This window comes from Electrona antarctica (assembly GCF_951216825.1).
Source record: "Electrona antarctica genome assembly, chromosome: 4".
Taxonomy (NCBI): Eukaryota; Metazoa; Chordata; class Actinopteri; order Myctophiformes; family Myctophidae; genus Electrona; species Electrona antarctica.
The window spans coordinates 33,903,890-33,919,152 of record NC_136809.1 but is presented as its reverse complement, the minus strand read 5'-3'; the positions used below and the strand labels follow the sequence as shown (position 1 = coordinate 33,919,152).

At 41.0% G+C, this 15,263-nt stretch overlaps 2 protein-coding genes across 2 annotated transcripts in view; both read right to left on the bottom strand.

Moving 5' to 3' along the window:
* The window catches only part of LOC306921270 (extracellular calcium-sensing receptor-like), a gene marked incomplete at both ends in the record, with an annotated part of 291,036 nt that overhangs the window by 92,947 nt on the left and 182,826 nt on the right, over positions 1–15,263 (bottom strand). The gene's annotated exons all lie outside the window — the stretch shown is intronic.
* Positions 4,589–15,263, bottom strand: part of tmem131l (transmembrane 131 like) — a 76,054-nt gene continuing 65,379 nt past the window's right edge. Inside the window, exons 30-35 of the mRNA XM_079499167.1 lie at positions 15,028–15,109; positions 12,797–12,903; positions 8,833–8,962; positions 8,324–8,421; positions 6,718–6,842; positions 4,589–5,725 (exon numbers count right to left, since the gene is read on the bottom strand). Of these exons, the coding sequence (XP_079355293.1) occupies positions 5,342–5,725; positions 6,718–6,842; positions 8,324–8,421; positions 8,833–8,962; positions 12,797–12,903; positions 15,028–15,109 (926 nt within the window). The 3' untranslated portion in view covers positions 4,589–5,341. The remainder of the gene's footprint in view (positions 5,726–6,717; positions 6,843–8,323; positions 8,422–8,832; positions 8,963–12,796; positions 12,904–15,027; positions 15,110–15,263) is intronic.

Genomic DNA, 15,263 nt, shown 5'->3' with positions numbered 1-15,263 from the left:
CAAATGCATTTAACGCTCATTTTAAAAGGGCTGTTCATCTTTTTGAAGAGCAAAATGCCGGAGCCCCTCAGCAAGGCGTCCACGAGAATACTGGCTCACCTGTTGATTTTGATTTTGACTTCTCTCCTATTCTAGTACCAGATGTGTTCCGTGCCCTGTCTACACTTGACCCAAAAAAGTCCTCTGGTCCAGATGGTCTCGACCCTTATTTTCTAAGAATTTCGGCCTTGGTGATTGCACAACCGATCACTGACATTTTTAATCTTTCTTTATCTACTCAGAGTTTACCAGAAGTGTGGAAACAGGCTCATGTTTCACCACTTCTCAAGGCTGGCGACCCCTGTGACGTCAATAACTACAGGCCTATCTCCAATCTCTCAGCCTTGGCTAAGATTCTGGAGGGCCAAGTATCGACTCAGGTTAAACTCTTTCTTGATGCACATAAGATTCTAACCCCAATGCAGTCTGGCTTCAGGGCAAAACATAGTACTGTGACAGCATGCCTCAATGTTATTGATGACATCAGGGATGCCCTGGGTTCTAAATCGTTCTGTGCAGCCTTATTCATTGACCTTAGCAAGGCATTTGACACCGTGGACCACCATGTCTTGCTAAATGTCCTCTCGAATACTGGTTTTCGCCACAATGTGCTAGGCTGGTTTAAAAGCTACTTATTTGGCCGCACACAGTGTGTTAAATTTGGTGATACACTGTCTGACTCTATCACCCTGGAGAAAGGAGTCCCTCAAGGTTCCATTCTAGGACCTTTGCTTTTTCTGCTGTATGTAAACCATATCTGTAGTCAATCTAAGCATAGTAGGTATCATATGTATGCAGATGACACAATTCTGTATTCCTGTGCCCCCTCACTTGATGTGGCAGTGTCAAACTTGGCCTCTGACTTTGTTTCATTGCAGCATGAACTGCTAAACAGCAAACTGCTACTAAATGGCAACAAAACCAAGGCCATGCTATTTTCTCCAAATTTTCGCCTAGTCAATGTCCCCTCAAATATCACCACTCTGGATGGAGTATCCATCGAATGGGTTGGGTTGTATAAATATCTTGGGATCTGGTTGGACAACAAGTTAAACTTCAAACACCACATTGACGCCTTGGCAAAAAAGCTTAAGTTCACGCTGAGTTTCTTCTATAGAATGAAGTCCTGCTTTTCGAATGCTTCTCGCAAAAAGCTGGTTACAGGCCTCTTCCTGTCGCAGCTTGATTATGGCGATACTGTCTACCGCTTTGCTAGTTCCTCAACTCTGAGCAAACTTGACCCCCTGTTTCATGCTGCATTGAGGTTCATAACCAATTCCCCCTATAGGACTCATCACTGTACTCTGTATGCCCTGGTGGGTTGGTATTCCTTAACGTCTCGCTGGTTGCTACATTGGTATATTCTCATTTATAAAGCTATTCTTGGTAATCTCCCACGTTACATTGGTTCTAAATTTGAACTTGTCCAAAACTCTCTCAACCTCAGATCAAATGCTTGGTTACGCTATGTCGTGCCCCCAACTAAATCTGAGGCTGGGAAAAAAAGCATCGCTTATTTCGGACCCTGGTCTTGGAATGACCTACAGACCAGACTCAAACTGGCTGCTGTGATTCCCCTAGTGAGCTTTAAAAGGATTGCCATGGGCACACTTCCCATGAATTGCTCCTGCTTTGACGTATAGCAAATGTCTGCTTGCTTTTTAGTCTACTAAGCAATGCTTAGTTTTTTATTTTTATTTATTAGTCCTTATTGGTCGCGTTACTAAACGTTCCTGTTCTCCCTTTGAGCTTCTTAGTAGTGGGTACTGTATTTATGAGCATTGTATGTCTGTCATGTTTTTTTGTTGTTGTGTATTGTTTTGTTACTGGCAGAGCTGTGTCACTTGTTTTCCCTCCTGTCTTGGCCAGTTCACACTTGTAAAAGAGACTTCAGTCTCAATGTGGTTTTTACTGGTTAAATAAAGGTTAAATAAAATAAAAAAACATTGTTCACCATTGTCTTTGTTCTATAGTTAAAACTATAAAGTGCTTGGTGTGGACTAAACTCATTGGAAACGCACCCTGCAGGTGACTGATATTAGGCCTATCCTTAACGTTTCCAGCCATGGTGAGACTATGTATGCGGTTATCAGATGCTGTTCAACAGATTCGAGAGGTAGGCTATTCATTGTGACGGTCCGGGCCTATGCATAACTGACCTGCAGCAGATTGGAGGAGAGGTCCAGTTCAGCCGTGAGCCTCATGGGGGCACCAGACACCCTTTGCAGTCCCTGAGCGGAGCTTGCAGTGAACTTGTATATCTGCTATTTTTGAATAGCCAACGTATGTTAAAATTAAATGTTCAAACAAACCTTAAACAAACTTTCTATACCGGAAGAGAAGAGTCCAACTGCCCCCCCGCCCCCCCCCCCCCCTCATGTATTGTTGAATGACAATAAAGCTACCTCTATCCATCTTTTGGCTTAGTTTACGATAGTAGCCTACACATATATTTGCTTTATAACAATAATCATTTTATAAAGCAGAGTTTATATGCTTATAACACTATGACAATAATATATGCAATTGTTACACATAGAGCCTTTTATAAGAACTTAGCCTATACTACTTCATAATTGCTGGGCATGCACTGCAGACTTCTTGGTACATTGATTGATTGATTGATTGATTTATTGATTGATTGATTTGAAATATTTATTAACAGTTTGCAGAATTACAGTAGGCTACATTTCAAGCACAAACTCAATACAAAGAACTGTTAACTGTGAGTGGACGACCCAATTAAGCATTACACTTGTTTACAAGAGGATCCACCATGTTCAATTCATCAAAACATTTAGAGACCACTTCCATATAGACAAAGAACAGAACAGGAATTCATCATGTGAATACACTAAGGTTCTCAAAATATTGAAGTGAAATAAACTTGGACTATTCTGTATCATGTTGTACCATCAAATGTGTATTCATTGATTTTCATTGTCCACATTTTTGTGAGTATAGGACCTATAGCCTACAGAACGCCTATGTTGTTATTATAAAAGCATAAAATGTGTTAATTTTCCCTGCATTATTGTAATTTGAACTTCCAATGATACATGATACATATAAACCTTTAAGGTGTATATGTAGGTGACCATTGTCATACAAGCTGTCTTCTCTTGATGTATATCACATGTTTATTCTATTCTGATTAGTTGTTTGTACCCATCTCTGAATGTGTATTTAAAATCGTTGCTCCTAGTGCAAGTAGCAGTGTGTGGGTATCTTTTATTGTTGGAAAAAACAGAACTTTTTATATTTAAATGGTATCAGAACAGTTACATTTAAGTCAGGAATACTATACCAATCTGTTGATTATTGAATTTTTCTGTAATATTTTCCTTTTTAACAGAATGTCTGTTATGACCCGTTAAAACAATAATTTGACATTTTGTGTTATTGCATAATATGGGTTAATGATATTTTCCCCCTTTAGCGTACTGAGCATTTAATAGTGAGTTACAATCACACTACAATGCATAGCATTGATTAATGTATATGATCATGTATGAGGATTATATTATGACATTTCTCCAGGAAAACATTGTCTGAGTTTCCAGCAATTATGAATTTGACCTTCTAAAAACTCACCTTTTGAAAAGGTGCTTTTAACCCCCAAACCTCTATTTTAATGTATCTTTGTTTTATCCATTTGTATTTCTGCTGTGAATTCTTCGTTAGAGTCAACAATTAACAGTGTGACATTGCTCTTATGGTGCTATACAAATATAGCTTATATTGCAATTATATATATAATTAATGTTATTTACCTTGAGAGGCTTCGGAGGTACCTACACAGCTCGACCACTGTTGCCTCAGGTTGAATCCATTTTGTGTTGAATTCATATTCATTTATCGTCACTGTCATTTCCTCGTAGTTCCTATAATGATTGAATGGCTCTAGGTCCTGGTCCAAAGGCTTTGATCAGAAACAGGAAGCTCATCTGTTTGATTCATCAACTGAACCAAACAACATGGGCTCCAAACTAATCAATTAAAGAAATAATCGATAATCAATAATTTAATAAAATTGATTAATAATCTAGCCCTAGTTTGGGCACATAATAGGCAAAGAAAAGTTTAAAAAGCCTGTTGAGCTTCTATTTTCACTATTTTGCATGATACCATTGTGTAACAAAGTAGAAAATAACATTTAAAGGAGCAAACTTATGTTCTTATAATTACTCCTCAATAATGCTCATTATAAAAATGGTACTTATACCAGTCACATCATCCATTTGGGATTCTGAACGAATAAAAACCACTGCCTTTGTGGCGCCCGCTGGCCTAGTGGTCCAGGCGCATGCCACATATACACATTCATGACGACCTTTGCTGCATGTCTCTCCCCTTCTCTCTCCCTCTTTCCTGTCTATCTTCACTTGTAACTATCAATAAAGGCAAAAAGCCAAAAACAAATCTTTAAAAAAAAAGAAAAGAAACCACTGCCTTTCTCTTCCTGGAAAGTTAGTATGCCTATCTCCTAATCTCATTCATTCATTCATTCATTCATTCATCATTAAAAACAACACGCATCATTGGAAGTACAAAACCTTTTTTTTTTAATTTTCTATGATCAAAACTGCAAAACATCTAGAAAAATATACAACAAACTGAACCTTTCACAACATTGAACATTTGTTTGTGAAAAAACTTAAGGGGGGGGGCTTAAAAGAAAAAGGAATATTCACATTTTTCCTCATTATCAATAAAAGCACATTCTTTTTTCTTTTTTTTTCTTTGTCTGTAGCTTTGCGGTCGCTTCTGATGCTCACTCGTGATCTTCCACCAGGTTTAGCCGCATTGGACAAAGACTGACAGAGATTTATTTTCATCGTTCCTGACATTTGTTTGCGTACATCTGTCTTGGATGATACGCCCAAGTATTCACTGGAGAGAAGTCCATGTGAGCTTGTGTCCGTGTGATCTTGTAGATCTATTTAACACCTATTAAAAAAAAAGAATCTAAGAAAAAAAGGGATGTTTTTTTAATTAAAATCAATTATCGCAAACCTTTTTATAATCGATCAAATCGATTAGCCACCGCACCCCCCCATATAATGTCAGAATCGATAAAAACAAAACAAACAATATCTCCGTCAGTCTCGTTCCGAGGCTACAAGGTTTATTTTTAGAGTCGCGTTGTTTTACCCCTCTCTAGAGCACGATTCACAATTCGTCGCGGGCGGAGAACAGCCGACCTACAAGCTCCCAAAGCGCCGTAAACGCGGCGCTTTGTGAGCTCGTAGGTCGAATATCTCTACTCGTTTTCGGCGCTGCGCCGGAGTACAAATTCCGCTCAAACGTCCCCGCAGTATCCGGAGTCGTTGGACAGCTGCGAGTTGGAGCTGCGCGCCGAGGAGGACGACGAGGAGTTCCAGATGTCCAGGTTCATGTGCGGCCCGAACGGGTGGAAGCTGCTGTACTGCAGCTTCTGCTGCGGGCAGGCGGGGGCGCTGGCGAGCGGCTCCCTGCTGACCATGCTGGTGCCGAAGGGGGAGGTGGCGGAGGCGGAGACAGAGGAGGAGTAGGGCGGAGCCACAGGAGACACGGGGGAGATGGGGGCGGAGCGGTCGGCGGCGTGGTGGAAGGCGTGGCTCTGGTAGGGCTCGCTCTGCGGGGTCCAGATGGAGCCGAACAGGCTGGACATGGGGGACAGACTGCGGGTCCCGGAGAAGTATGGCTGTAGGGGAGAAGATGGATGGAAATTAATATTATATTGTATTATATTATATTATATACACATGTTGGTATTAGGTTTTAAAGCAAAAACAAATCTGCAAACTTTCGTTGTCAGCCGTCTATCCCAATCTTTTATTTGCAAAACAAAGTCAGAATAAGAATCAACTTTACGGTCACATCACTAGTTCACAGGTGTAAAGAAGGGGGTAAAATTCCGTATTTTCATAAGCGCTGTCATTTTTGTTGCTTTCTAGAAAGGGAGAAGAATCAAATGGACGGGGGGCAAATACCTGCCGCTATGTGGCAGGTATGTGCCCCCCGTCCATTTTATTGCACATAAGACAAGACTACATGTCATATTGTAATAATGTAATATCATAACAACCTGCAGAAGAGCTACTGTAGTGTTCCACACCAACTGCTGCTGTGCATAATAATGATGGTGGTAGAGGAGTGCATAAAGCAGAAGTGAAGTAATGCAACCACAGGCTGAGAGCGCTTCCTCGTTTTCTATGTGAGCTTACATGTGGTGAAATAACCACACGTATAGTTTATTATAAATGTTTAACTAAATTAGTCTGACCCTAATAACCTGTCAACCACACAGCTCCATACTAACTAGTCATATATGACAATTTATGAGGTCGCACAAAACAGTAAAATAGTGTCTATTTTTGTTTTGGACACACAATCACAATGCAGTATCATGATACATTGCAAATAAATAATGGATGTTGTAGAAATTATGTTTCTCTAAGCATTGTCCCATTGACCACAATACAGATACCAACAACCAGAGATGCAGATCAAAACCCAGCTCTTATTATGGACCTGGTTCAGAAGTTATTGAGACGGGAAAATCAACAAGGTCTCTTGTGATGTCATGTGTGCCGACTGAGAGATGAATTATTGAATTCACTTGTCAATATGCAAACTACCCAACGTCAACCGCTCGCTGCACATCAGAAAGCATAAAGCGGTGTGAATTCTTACCTTGCAGGGTGCCGTTTCCCAGGCAGAGGGGGGGTCCGAGGGGCTATCGTCCCCCCAGCTGGCCTGGGGGTTGTAGGCAGTCGGACCGTCCGGACATGTAAAACCACTCTGCAGGTCTCCGTTACCTGGAAAGAAGAAGCCAGGCTCATTTCATTCACTCATTTTGATGTTTTTGCAGCAGTGGTTTCCAACAGTTTTTCTTTGGAGCCTCCCACCCTTCTTACCTCTGACAAAGTTGATGCCCTTCATTTTCAATGGAAGCCAGCGGCATGAAATTACGAAGTGATACCCCATGTTTACAGCTGCTACAAAATCTAATCCAAGTAGGGCAAGTGTTGTTTAACCATTTCCACTCACCTTCTCGAAATATTGAACCAAGAGTTTGTTTATTTGACATCCATTGGAACACTTTTTGGACTTTTTCCCATTTCTTAAAAAGCAATGGCTTTGGACATACCAGGTTTCCACCAGTCAGCAACAATATCCTTGCGTACACAAACTAGAACAATATATACTATATAGAGGTCTGCCCTCCACTGACAGCAATAGAAATGGTTTAAATCCATGTTCTTACAAAAAGTGCAGTAACTATGATTTTCGACACACTGACTTATTTGTGTATCCCAAAAGTCAAATTAGCCTTCGCGATTTGGTGGATCAACAATTACCTCAAGAACAGATCTACAACTAGAAAAAGTGCCCCTTGGGGCACAGGTCTCCACCAGGCCAGGTCAGGCTGTGGCCTCCTGGTGGCGCGATAATAGGCCAATGTGAAAAGGGTGCCATTTGTTCTTACACCATTGATGGAAATTAGATGATTTGAGACATTTTGTTCCAAAAATGTGTTTTGCAAAAATTCACCTGTTGGTGGCGCTATAACAGGCCAATCTGAAAAGGGTGGGATATATTCCTCAGCCTAGTAGGAAAGTCTGTGAAAGATTAGACGTAAATTGCACGCTGCGTTCATGAGTGGGGCTTTTTGTTTCCAAAGGGCCAATCCTGCAAACTTTGAAAGCCAATGTTAGCCAATTAGGATGGAATATGAAATATCGGACAGATCCATCTTGAACACATGACTATAGAGATAGTGTGTAACGATTTGCGGGATTTTTGGCCAGAATCTGGAGGAGTAATATGAAAAAAAAATCTAAAGTCGGCCTCCTGGTGGCACTATTTGTAAAAATATTGGATGGAGATTCACTTCAGATTTGTGGCGACGCCGTCGGCAAGTCACAGACAGTACGAATGCTCAAAACGTTGTCAGACTCCAAAACGTTCAAGACACTTTTAGCTCAAAGCATAAACTGACCTGTATTTGCCTGCATCTCCTCCCTGTCTCTCTTTCTTTCTATTCCACCCCCCCTCTCTCCCCCGACACGGTCGAGGCAGATGGCCACCCACCCTAGAGTCGGGTTCTGCTTGACGTTTCTTCCTAAGGGGGAGTTTTTCGTTGTGTTTTTCGCAATGTTGCTTGCTCTGGGTGGATCTCTGTCAGTTTTCTGCTCTATATGTAAAGTGTCTTAAGACAACTTGCTGTAATTTGACACTTTAATAAAATAGAATTGAATTCTACTATTAAGGACATGAGATCAGGTGTGCTAGTTACCAGTCATGTAGCTTCCTGGCTCACAGGGGCTGTAGGAGGTGTTACAATGGCTGATGTTACCCGTGCTGGTACTGCTACTGTTAGTGCTCCAAGGGAATCTGAAAACACACAGCATTAAACATGAATAAACCACTTTAGAAACAGGAACAGAGCTCTTCACCAGGCAGTCAAAATGAAAGAGGCTTTACTCTCAAACAGACACACAACTTTGTGTGACTTTAGTTACTTTGTAGATTTTGATAATTAGTACAAAACATACACTTCAGCCCTATATACATTTTGGCCATTTGAAAATAGCCGATCTGCGTGCGCGCACACACACACACACACACACACACACACACACACACACACACACACACACACACACACACACACACACACACACACACACACACACACACACACACACACACACACACACACACACACACACACACACACACACACACACACACACACACACACACACACACACACACACACACACACAGTGTAAGAGTTGTTACCTGTTGTAGGTGCTGGGTGCGGCTGGCTGAGGTATGTAGGCTGGAGATTCACTGGTGTTGTATCTGAACTCACTGGTGAGAGGAGCCGACCAGGACGTCATCTCACCAGGAAAACACTGAACCGACAGGTCTGTATTGGAGACACACGAGCACGCACAGCACACACACGCACACACACACACACACACACAGACGCACACACACACACAGTCAACATTCAGTTTCATTGCTGTGTTTTCATCTCTGCAGGTGATCGTAAATAAGGCTGCAACCGTTATTTTCTTTGCGATTATTCTCTAGATTTTTCATAATCGAATAACCACTTCAGCCATGTTTTACTGTATTGTATACTTCATCGTACAACAATAAGGTGCGTAATATACTATTTACAAACTCACAACGGATCATGATGCATCGCGTTGTGAGCTTACTGTAGATCAGTGCTTCTCAACCAGGGGTCCGGGGGCCACCTTTAGGGGGTTCCAGTGGTCCGGGGGCCACCTTTAGGGGGTTCCAGTGGTCCGGGGGCCACCTTTAGGGGGTTCCAGGTGTTGCCCAGTGGTCCGGGGGCCACCTTTAGGGGGTTCCAGGTGTTGCCCAGTTACATTTAAATGATGGAGAGTTGGTAACCAAATGAACCCCTATAGATCTTTAACTCTACGTTCTCAAGAGTAAAATAAAATGATTGTTAAACATCTGCATTAGTCCCTGTTATCTCTCCTATGGTACCACATCAAGCTTGGAATTGTGGATTACATCTTAACCAACGACAACAAAATATTCTAAGACAAGTTTTGGGTCTGAGAGGCTATATGTCATCAAATGGTGGTGCGTGGCTTAAATGTAGAATAATTTGACATGAAAAGGGTTGAAAACCACTGCTGTAGATGGTTTTCACTATAGCAGGTTAGGGTTAGACAGAGGCAGTTCAATATTGACCTGGTATCCTATAGTTTTAATCTACAGATTATTGTTTTTGATAGCATATTGTTTAGACTGACCCTTGCTTATTGTAAGTGGCTCTGGACAAGAGTGCCTGCTAAATCCCTACATTGTAAATAGTATTATAAAAGATATTATTAATTCATATTGATTAGTTTGATTAAGTGTTGCATTGTTTAGATCGACAGCTTCTCTGACAACCTGATTAACCCCATTGATTAACAGATGATGCTACAGTAGGTGAGAGTAAGCATGATGAAATCAAGACGTAACATGTACTGTAACTGTATGTTTAACACACAAAGACAATTCAAGTCAAATCTATTTTATTTTAGACTCAAATACAATTAGTGCCAAATCTCAACCTTTTTCACATAAATCAGGTCTAGACTGTACTACTTCATTAAAGACACTTCCTCCCAAAATTGCCCAGTTTAGGGAGGGACCCATTTTACTGAACAAACACTCTCTAGCAATGTGATAGCAAATATATCACAATATAGAACTTTAACTTTTTAACACTTTTTTAGCTTTAACCAAATAATGATATCACTTAGGCCTACAGGACATGAATAAGGTTTTTAGAGCTGTATGTTACAAAGACAAGTATTAACTCACCAATGGTGAGTGCCCCAGAGAGCACACCATCACACAACTCCTTCATGACCTTCACTGGCATGGCTCCAAGGTCAAATATACAAACAAACACACTGCAAACCACCTCCTCAGACCTTCCTTATAAGACCCTCAACATCCTGGCTCCTCCCTACCTGCCGATCGGACCCCTCCTCTACCACCATCTTGTTCCCTCCCACTCCCCCCGATTCTAAAATCAGATTCCGACACAAAAGGTGTCAAAACACTCCACAATTCAATAAGTAACAATTCATGTTACTACATGAATTGTTACTGGTATTGTCCATTAAAAACACAGGCACGTAAAACAAAGCCAGGACTTCAAACATCACTTCTTCCATGGAGGAAATGAAATGGCCAAGATAAAGTGAATATGTGCTTTAACCCATTAGGACCTGAGGCAGATTCTATAAATGCCCTCTAAATCCTAACTTATGTGTATATCAGTGGTTCTCAAATGTTTTTATGTCAAGGACCCCAAACATTATGTATTTGGCCGTGGACCATGCACGCCATCAACATATTGTGTTCCAGGGAGCCCCAGAAGAAAAGATTTGAGCTCAAAATAGTACGAGTACGAGTTTGTATATCTGCTATTTTTGAATAGCCAAAGAAATGTAAAATGACAGATGACTTTCCCAGTTTTAATGGGTGAAGTGGTGGTTCTCAAACATTTTCATGTCAAGGACCCCCTAATAAATGTTTTATATGTATTTGTCCGCAGACGCCCATCTGAAAATATTTTGTGCCATGCACCCCCATTCAAGATTTTAATTCTTGATTCATCCTTTCCGGGGAATCGAGAGGCAACATTCAACTTTATTGTCAGATCACAGGTTTACAGTACAAAAGAAGGGTGAAATTGTTTTTTTTGTGCAAGCTCTAGCTCAATGCAACCTCCCAGAGTCCCAGGACCCCCCAGGACCAAGCACCCAACCTGGTGGACAGGTCTGTCTCAGTCACCTCACCGCCCGTGACTGTGAAACTCACTCTGGACCCCACCTTCAAAACCCACCAGTGAATCTCACATAAACTCACCTAACCTGTTTTCTAACAAGCTTCAAGTTGATTGTGACTTTCTGGTCAAATGGCTCTATATTCTGACATTAATCATTGCTAATATAGAGTGATTGTTCAATGTTCAGTAGCAAGGGTCTTTAGTACACAAAGTACAAAGGCAGTTTCACTCAGGTCGGGATATCAATTTGATATGTTAACATCTGTTATATATTATGTACCACTCTGCAAATATTTTATGTATTTACTAATGCTGAATACAATGTGACAAAAAACCTAACTATATGTCATATTAAATATAACCAACACTCAGTTGGTTATATTTACATGACATCTAAGCAGCAACAAAACCCACCTGAACCAGACACGTGAGAACATTTTAAATGGGTTCATGAAAAGTATGTGTGTGTGCGTTTGCGCGCACGCGTGTGTTATTATGATCAACATACTTAAGTAGTCTAGTTTTAGTCAACTAAATATCATAAGATTGTAGTCTACTAAATGTACAGTTGATTTTGTCCACTAAAATGTATTTTGGCAGGCCCTGATGGTGTCGTAATGGCTGAGTGTACACTTGGTTGCATGTTGAAAATAGCCAATGTACAAGTTCAGTGAGCTTGTAGATCGGCTATTTTGAGAGAGCGACACCCGAGCGAAAATAAACTTGACTTGAGTTTTTGTTAATATCTTCATTAATTAATGTCTTCATTTTACTCATCATAGCTTAGTGTTTGTTTAGTTTTCATAAGTGAAAAAACGTAGACAACGAAAAAATGTCATAGTTTTAGTCGATGAAATCAACACTACAATTGTGTATAGTTGTCTTTGTGTGTAAAACATGCTGTCTAGGTACTCGTGTTGATTTGATTTGACTCTGATCTGTTATCTTATTCAGGTAAAGGAGATCAAAAGAGATGCTGTTTACAAGGGATTTCCTATTCAGACTATTGTCTCATTGGGGTTAATGGGGTTATCTGAATATTGCTGTCAATGTAAACTCATTGTTCATGAGTAGGGCACAGGGGTGCAACAGTTAACCAAACGGATTTAATCAATTCTATAAAAAAGACAAACACTGATTAGACCACACTGGATCACTGTGGAGGGTGGGAGTATTGGAATCTGGCTTAAAGTTAGGGTAAGTGATTTTCTTTAACTATCACGTAGTAAGTGACTTTCATACTCCAGTTTTAGGTGATAAGGTGACCACCTTGGTGATTAGTAAAAACAGAGAGATGTGTTCGGGTGAGTCCTTTATCACCACAGTGTGACGTCATGTTGTCGTTTTCGGCGGTGGTCACCTTATCACCTTAAAGTGACTTTTGACTTACCATACCGTTAAATGTACAGGATTTAAGTAAGAACTTACCAGCATTCCTGTCCAGACCAGCAGTGACAGCGGCGAAGCTGGGGTTAAAACATGGAACCGGAGGCTCTGGAGTTTGGCACACATCTTTACGGTACAAACTGGTAGCACTGTAGGACAGACAGACAGAGATGGGCTATTATTGCAAATTATAAATCATTATTATTTTAGGAAAAAAAATACATGTTTTGAAAATGTTCACCTATAATGACATGCCCAAAATAGGCATGCCAGGTTGGAGGATGGCACCCTACAGTAGGCTGAGTTTGTAGTTTATTTTCCAAAACTACACCTGGTGAGGCTACTGCATGGCCTTACATCTACAACTCATTCGCCTGCTCATTTGGCTAGGGTGGGATGGCAAGTACAACAACTTGCAATGGGCCTGGTCTAAACTACACTACAGTGTACACCACAAAGTCACCCATGTACCTGTCAAACTACTTCAAAAACGTCAATGACGTCCACAATCACAACACCAAAGGGAGCTCCACTAATCACGTTCAACCCAGATTTGGCTCAAACAAGCTAGGGATTCAATTTGTTCTCCTACGCCACACAAATGTGGCACTTAAGAGCACAAGAAGTCAAAGCCTTGAGTACAAAGGACCCCAATGGAAACAAGCCATAGGCTTTCTTGGGTTTAAAATCCCCATCTTGTATTGAAATGTACTTTTCTGTTTTCAATCAATCAATCAATCAATAAAACCAGATTAAAAATGTGGAAGGCTGCTTCAGGCTGACCTTATAGTACAGTGGTTATCAAACTTTACAGGCTGTGATGCCCCAAAATAGTATATATTTGAGCCGGGTCCCCCTACCCTGACAAGCTCTTGGAATTGTAGGAGTGTCTATTTTCACTATTTTTTGCTCTTTCAATGTTCACTGTTTGACGCAGTAATGTACTGGGAGAGTGCGTGCAAAGTTCCACACTGATCGATCCAACGGTGCCAGAGACTGCTCACAGACAGACACACGGACAGACGAATAGACCCACTATGCGACTAACGGACATTGGACAGGGCCAAAACATAGTCGCTAGCTTACGGCCGTCCGGCCTGGCCAAGACGATAACCCCAGTGTACTTAAAGGACCACTTCACCACTTTTCAACTTCTCTTCCTATAATTGGTCCTGACTAATGTTCATGATAAAATACCACAATTTTTTCCTACTCAGTCTGTGTCTCATAGGAAGGCTGTGGGCAGTTCAGAAATCCGTCCACCAGTGACATCATCGATGGTGAATCCAAGCTAATAGAAACGGCAGGCTTTCTTTTCCTGAAAAGTTGCAATGCAAAAGTTGAAGCCATCGTTCTCACGATAATACAAATCTAAATATATTTTAAAACAAATCTTGTTTAAAAAAAGAATCTGCCTAATGATGATGTCACTGGTGGACGGGTGTCCGAACTGCCCAAAGCTCTCCTACGAGACACAGACTGAGTAGGAAAAAATGGTGGTGTTTTATCATGAACATTAGTGAGGACCAATTATATGAAGAGATGTTGAAAAGTGGTGAAGTGGCCCTTTAACAACATACACCAAATGTTTTTCATAATTTTCAGAATGATGAAGAGCCGAAACACCATGGCTCGAAACACCATGTCCAATGTAAAGGAACCAAATAAAACGTTGAAGCTTTTGGAGCATGATCCAGCGTGTGCGGACCGTACTAGTCTTTACAGATACGGCCTGTATACACTTGTTGTTTGTTGTTGAGTGAGAAAACAATGTTGCAAATCAAGCAAATCATCTTGGGACACCCTCAAAATCCTGTTGGCCCCGCCTAAGGGTCCTGACCCGCAGTTTGAGAACCACTGTAATATAGTACACAGTCATGACCAGTGGTACACCTAATTCCAACACAGAACACACCCATTATTCATTACATTAGCTGCAGCTGCGTTGCTAAGTTTATACAGGGATTAAAGCAAATATTGTTTGTGATTTTACAACTTAAACAATAGACTATTGGTTCTCAAAGGGTTTGGTATTTAGGAAGTGGAACCAAATGGACCCTTACAGGTCTGTTAAATCTTGAGAGTGGACAAATCGAACCAAATGGACGTGTAATGGGGTCCGTGGCTTAATGCATGTCAAACTGGGGGTCCAAAAAGGGTGAGAACCACTGGTCTAATAGAATGATGCTGTGAGTTGTATGGAAGATTCAAGTAGCTCTACACTGTCTTTGTGTGTGTGTGTGTGTGTGTGTGTGTGTGTGTGACGTGTGTACCTCTGGGTCTTGTAGTTTGCATTGATAGTCTGGTAGCAGTCTCTCTCTGCAGGGTACATGTTGTACTGCTGCATGGAGTCTCCTGGAGAGAGCACACACACACACACACACACACCAGTTCAATTGCCATCAGAAAACATACGTTTACATTGCTAAAGCGTCAAAAGTGTCAAAATATAACAAAAACTGTTAAAAATGGGGAAAGTATATATACAGTTGTAGGGGTACAGCATTTT